The following is a 6,238-nucleotide window of genomic DNA, read 5'->3' as shown; positions in this document are numbered from 1 at the left end:
TTCTACTGCTGAGCCTTAGTCTCAGGAGACAAAGTGTTGGGAGCTCCTAGGACACCCCCTGCTAAGCCAACTTTGAAATCTGGGGTGACTCAGACCGGCAGGTGTAAGGTTGCGGTTTGTGTGTGAAGAAGCACCTTGATCCCTGTGGAGGGGAGCGTGCACCCAGAGGTCAGGGCCTGGTGATCCCTCAGCCTCCGGGACAGATGTGGACTTGTCCCGCTTGGTTGGTGTTTAGCTGGTTCCAGACATGTGCCCAACTGTGTGACCTGTCCTCTCAGGACCAGGTCACCATGACCTGACCCAGCACCTCCTAGAGACTGAAAGCCTGGGCCATTTCCATCTTTTAAGGCTCTAGTGAGATTTTTTTATTTAAAAATTTTTAAAGATTTTATTTATTTATAGAGAATAGGAATGAGAGGGAGAAACATCGATGTGTGAAATATCGACGGGGGGCACGGCCCCAGCGGGGGTTTTGGCCCACGACCCAGGCATGTGCCCTGACCTGGAACTGAACCAGCACCCTTTCGGTTTGCGGGATGACGCCCAAACCACTGAGCCACACTAGCCAGGGAAAGGCTCTTGTGAGATTTTTTTTTTAAATTAAGAAATGCCAAACCAAACAGTGGGTTGCAAACATTGTGACATGTACTATGTCCCTGACTTTCCCCGTTTACACATTTAAAGCAAAAATGTGTAAAGACCAGGTGCGATTTCTGTCAGAAATAAGATGACAAAGGCTACATTGGACGTCCTGAGGGAACATGAAGCCTCTCATAAGCCTGGTTTGGACCAACCCGGTTTCTGGAAAGTCCTCTAAGTCAACCAGCCAGTGTGGCCTCGTTGGGTCAACTCGCCCCTCTGCTGCCTCCCTTTCTTCCTCTGAAAAGTGGGGATAGCAACCGTCCAGGTACCTGACGGGGCTGATGAGACAAGCCCCTCAGGAAAGGGCTCAAAACATTGTACACAAACATACACCAAGTGTCCACTCTGAGCCAGGCCCAGTACTGAGCTCCTTACGTGCATCCATTCAACTGATCCTGGAGGCTGAGGTCCTGGAACCCATTTTCCAGGTGAGAAAACAGAGGCTTGGGCTGGTGACATGATGAGTGCCAGGGCTGATTCAGAGGCTGTGGTCTACCAGCCTTGCTACTAAAATGTTAGCCTATCAGTAATTATTGTTGTTGCTGCCCTGAGATTATTAAAATGAGCATAGGACAGCACTACCCCCATGCAGCTGTGAGGAGGATTAAATCCATTTTTAAACAGAGCCTACTTAGTATAGTACCTGGCACATGATAAGCGCTCTATAGGTGTTTGTTAAATAAAAATTTGAAATACTTCAGGTCGGACCCACAGCCCTGGAGAGGCAGGGTCCAATGTTCAACAGTCTTTGTCCTGGTGTTTCTTTGAGGGCCAGCCACCTCCCGGCTCCCTGCCTCGCCCCGTAAGGAGGGGTTAAGGAGTTAATGATTTCCCAAGCAGGGGCTGAAAGGAGCAGGGTTTTGCGTGCTACGCGCACACACACACACACACACCGGCAGCCTCTGTCCCCCTCCCTCCCCCTGAGAGGCCGGGAGCCTCTTATGCAAGCCGCCGGCGCCCGCCCGTTCCCAGGCCCGGCTGCAGCTGCGGGCGGAGGGGCAGGGCGGGGGCGGCGCGCTGTTTGTCTAGCGCGGCCGTGCCAAAGGCGGCGGGCCCCAGACAGCCAGGCGCCTCCGTACACCTGGGGATGCTCAGGTTAAATAGCTCCGCATTCCTCGGGCCCAGCTGATGGAAACGCTCCCAGGCCGCCGCCGAGCCGGCCTCCAGATGGGCTGGGCCCGGGCCAAAGGGGAAAAGAGGGAAACGTGTAAGCCAGAGTGTGCCTGAACGGTGGGGAGTGCGCAGGGCGGCCCCCCCACCGCAGCCCCATCCTCCCCTGGAAAAGGCCCTGCCGGTGGGAGTGCACGCGGGGGACACGCCCTCGCCCCCGTGGGTGGGCTCGCAGGCGGAGGCTCACCCAGGGGAGGGAGTGGGTGCGCACGTGTACGTCTGAGGACACTGCAAGGACACGCAGGCGACAAATAATAATTTATATCTAGCAAATACTATGGGCTAAGTGCTCGATTTCATTTTTTCTCTGCAATTCTGTGAAGTTAATGCCGTAAAACAGCAGCGGGGTGGGGAGTTAATGGGGGAGTAGCAGAGGACGTAAATTACCTCCAATTATTGTGTTCTTTGATAAAGTTCACAACGCGCTTGGGGAAGGAGTAGTACGTGGCTTTTTAAAATTTTCAATTACAATGGATATACAGTATTAGTTTCAGGTGTACAACATGGTGGTTAGACAAGGGTAGCACCTGCCTTAATGTGAGTGCTCAGTAGACAATAATTCCTTATATTTTGTTGTTCACCCCACTGTGAGCCTGTTTCTGTTGTAAACCTGGGCTCAGGATCCTGCTTTTAGCCCCTGCCCCCAGCATGAAATCCTCTGTGTAAAGACTGGAGCATACAGGTAGGCTCACGGTGCTAGGTGCTATTTATTTTACTCTATTCTTATTGATAAAATGTACTAATAGCCTTTACCTGCTCTGGGACCATTGCTTTGCCCTTTTGGGGACTCGGTTTCTCCTGGTGTAATACTGGGAGCTGACCTGGTAGGTCACATGGGATTGGTGTCCCCAGGGCCAAACGATCTCCAGGAGAATTGGTGCTGGGACTTTTCAGGAAGGGGTTGCCTGAACACAGCAGCCCCCGCCTCCCCCCAGGATCAGCAGAGACCCAGGAGGGACAGCCAATCTGCAGAACAATTACACACTTAGGATCCCAGTGTGAGTCTGCGTCCCTCAGACACACAGACCCATCCATCAAGCCAGACCCATGCAGAGATGCCCACAATGCATTTAGGCAGAACACACAGGCCTAAACAGCTGGGGGTTGCACACTTATCTGCAGAACACATGTGCTCACATTTGCCCTTTTGCATACACCCTCAAGCCTTACACCGAGAGGACCTGGACCCAGGGGGGAGCTATCCGTTCACTCCTGTAACACACACAGGCCCAGACACTGAAACTCGCTCCCCTATGGGTACAAACTCACACACGTGTCCAGGCAGATAGGCCCTTGCCAATGACACCCCTTTCCCCGCTTAGGAGCTGGGGACTGACTCACCCACTCTTCAGAGCCCACACAGGAGCCCTGGGGGAGAGAGGAGGTTTCTGTGAGCTGCTGGCAAAGCCAGGCCAGGGTGAGGGGGCTGACTCCAGACCCAGAGCAGGTGGCCATGCAGCTGTGCCCCGGCTGGCTGTGCCAACTTGCTCACCCACTTGGACAAGCCTGGAGCCCCAGGGCAGCCTGCTGGGACCCAGGCCTAGGCAGCCCATTGGGGGAGGCATCTCCTACTGGGGAATGGGGCAATGGAAGTCCTGCCTTAAGAAACTGAGGCTCTGGGTAAGTCTCTTTCCTTTGGATCTCCCTTCCCCCATTTCGGGCAAAGATGCAGGCGGTCCAGTGACCTGTTTCTCCAACTTAAATGGCTCATTGAACACTCTTCAACCCAGAGAAGCCTTGGCAGGTTGATCTGCATTTAAACAACCTCCCCAGGTGACCCAGATGGCTCAGTGACCACTTCTTAGAAACCCTAGAGGATTCAACTTTATGACACTTGGAAACAGGAAAATGGCCAGGGATGGGGGAAAGAATACTTTAAAGACACCGGAAACACTCAGTTCAGGTCTGTAAAAGTGACAGCCCAGATGTGGCCTTTCAGTCCCCCACCGCCCCCAGCGCCCCCAGCTGTGAAAAGGGTCAGGGGTCACCCCCCCCCCAAGCCAGCTCCCTCCCCTCCACCCAAGAACACTGCAACTTTACTACCATCTAAAGTATTTGTTTAATAACAACAGAAAAAAACCCCACAGAACTATTGTAAAACAATATTCTCAGTCGGTGATCATTGTAATATACAATACAAAACAATTAATTTCCTCAGAAATCTGAGAAGCACCAAACGTGACCATTTTTCAAAATGTCTGCTTTTCAAAAAATAGAAACACACGGGAGGGGGGGACTCCCCGAAGTCTCTGGTGGCCGATAGGTGTGGAGGGAAGGTCGGCCTGCCCTGTCAGTCCCCCAGCCCGGGGCTGGATCCAGCATGAGCCCCAGAGCCGCTGATCTCAATGTCGTTCCTCCCCAGCCGCGGCGAGGCGCTTCGGCGGACCGGGGAGCACCTATTCCTCTCGGCCCCTGGAGCGCTGGGGTCTGCCGGTCCCGGAGGACGACGCTTCAGCGACACAAGATGCGATCGTCCGTTGGAACACACGCCGCCTGTGAAACGGAGAGAGAAGAGGTGAGACGGGCGGGTCGGAGGGGACGAGGCTGCAAGCCGCCCCTTCCCCGGGAGACAGAAGGAGGAGCGCTGCTTCCGATGTCCCTGGGGACCCCCACATAGCCAGGGACGCGAAAGGATGGGGAAGGGGTAGGGCCGAGTCCCCCTCCCTCCCCGAGCCTCAGTTTCCCCATCTATGGAAGGAAAACGGTCCCGTGCTCCAGCTCGGCCCTCACCTCGGCCGCCAGAGCGCTGATCTCGCCGTTGAGGGTGCTGAGCGGAGCCCGGGCGGGGAGCCCCCGGCCCCCGGGAGTCCCGACTTGAGATTCCGAGTTCAGCTCTAACTCCAGGTCCCAGATGTAGTCGATGACGTGCTGGAGGATCTCCACCCTGCTCACTTTGCGGTTTTGGGGCAGGGTGGGCACCAGCTCCTTGAGGCGCGAGTAGCAGCCGTTCATGTCGTAGAGCAGCACGTTGACCTGCTGCTCGTCCAGCAGGGCGGGCAGGCGCGCCCCGGGGCCGCCGGCGCAGCGCGAGATGGCCACGCTCTGCTCCGACAGGCAGCGCACCACCTCGCCGGCGCCGCCCGCAGCCTTGCCGCCCTTCAGCGGGCAGCTGGGGCCGGCGGCGGCCGCGGCGTTGCCACTGGCGACCTTCATGATTCTGGCGTCGGGGTAAATGAGAGGAGCCAGGCGGGCAGAAGGAGGCTTCAGCGCTAAAGAGACGGTTGTAGAATGCGCGATCCGAACCCCACAGCCAGATTATTATAAAGACGCCCCGTCCCCTCCCCGAGGGGCGGATTCAGACGTTCAAAAGCAGCCAATGGAAGGTCTGGGGGCGTGGCCTCCAGAGCCTCTGGGCCCCGCCTCCTGCTCTACAAGAATCGCCCCGAGGGCGTGGAAAGGGGACCTAGCGTCTCCAGAACACAGTGAGAGGGCTCGGGGCAGGTTGGTTAGTGGAGACCAGGGCTCCCTTGGAGGCAAAATCGATATTGCCGTTAACGAAGAAGTTTCAAGAATCAGCTTTCCCGGCCCTGGCCGGGTAGTTCAGTTGGTTAAAGCGTCATCCCCATATGCCCTAGCCAATGAGTGCATGAATAAATGGAAAAAGAAGTTGAGGTCTCTCTCTCCTTTTCTCTCTCTCTAGATAATGATGTAATAATAATAATAACAACAACAACCCGTTTTCCCGGGTTCATTTTCTCACCTCTCCAGCCCCATTTTACAGATGAGAGAAACTGAGGCCCGCATGAAGAAGCGGCTGGCTCTGGGCCGCCCAGAGCCCGCTGGGCTTTGGGTCCTATTGGAAGATGACCTCTGGGACCCTGATCTCGCGAATATGTGGGCCGAACTTTAAAGCGGGTACCTCTTTAACATCTGCACTGGGGCTGATCTCCCCCAGTTCCCAGAGAGCGTTGTTAGTTAATGTTCCTGGGACCAGGGGGACTGACCCAGGTCCCTAGGATAGGAGGGACTAGTTTGGGAGTCTTCCTCTAGGACTGGGGGCTGAGCCTCTGGGGCCTGAACCAGACTGACGGTTCCCAGCCTGGGGCTGCATCTCCTAATTCCACCCTGAATTTGCAGCCCCCTGCAAATTCCCTAAATCTGCATCAACTAGTGATTTTTAAATATTTCTCCCTTTTTTGGCTATTTTCCCCCCAAAGATCTCGGATCAGGGTCTCCCACGGCGCGGCAGCTGTGGAGCTTGAGGCCCCCCTCTCCCCCCGCCCGGCTTCCCGGGCTGGTCTGTGTCAGCGTCTGAACAAGAGGCTCAGACCGTTAGACGCCAGGCCCGTGACGTCACCCATTCATAAAACCGGGACGGGCTGTCAGGCTGGCGCCGCGCGGGCGGTCGCCATGGAGACGACAAACCCGGCTCTGAGCGCTTCCCTCAGCCCGCCAGTCACCTGCGGACCTCCGGCAGGAGGCCTGG

General features: G+C 55.9%; 1 protein-coding gene across 1 annotated transcript; it reads right to left on the bottom strand.

Annotated features, from left to right (window-relative positions):
* Window positions 1-3,852: 3,852 nt before the first annotated feature.
* Window positions 3,853-5,058, bottom strand: LOC114506443 (DNA-binding protein inhibitor ID-1). Its single transcript, XM_028524172.2, has 2 exons — window positions 4,543-5,058; window positions 3,853-4,305 (listed from the first exon to the last, which is right to left on the bottom strand). Exons 1-2 carry the CDS (start codon window positions 4,963-4,965, stop codon window positions 4,264-4,266), a joined length of 465 nt encoding a protein of 154 aa, XP_028379973.1. The 5' UTR covers window positions 4,966-5,058; the 3' UTR covers window positions 3,853-4,263.
* Window positions 5,059-6,238: the final 1,180 nt, after the last annotated feature.

The sequence above is a fragment of the Phyllostomus discolor genome, chromosome 9 (assembly GCF_004126475.2).
Source record: "Phyllostomus discolor isolate MPI-MPIP mPhyDis1 chromosome 9, mPhyDis1.pri.v3, whole genome shotgun sequence".
NCBI classification, from domain to species: domain Eukaryota; kingdom Metazoa; phylum Chordata; class Mammalia; order Chiroptera; family Phyllostomidae; genus Phyllostomus; species Phyllostomus discolor.
This window is presented reverse-complemented; position numbering and strand designations above follow the sequence as displayed.

What these genes read in the sequence shown, in the direction of transcription:
- LOC114506443 (XM_028524172.2), bottom strand. Translation starts at nt 4,965, where the DNA reads ATGAAGGTCGCCAGTGGCAACGCCGCGGCCGCCGCCGGCCCCAGCTGC. An exon ending in TCAGCGCTCTGGCGGCCGAG is followed by an intron (nt 4,306 to 4,542) that starts GTGAGGGCCGAG and finishes TCCGTTTCACAG; the next exon opens with GCGGCGTGTGTTCCAACGGA.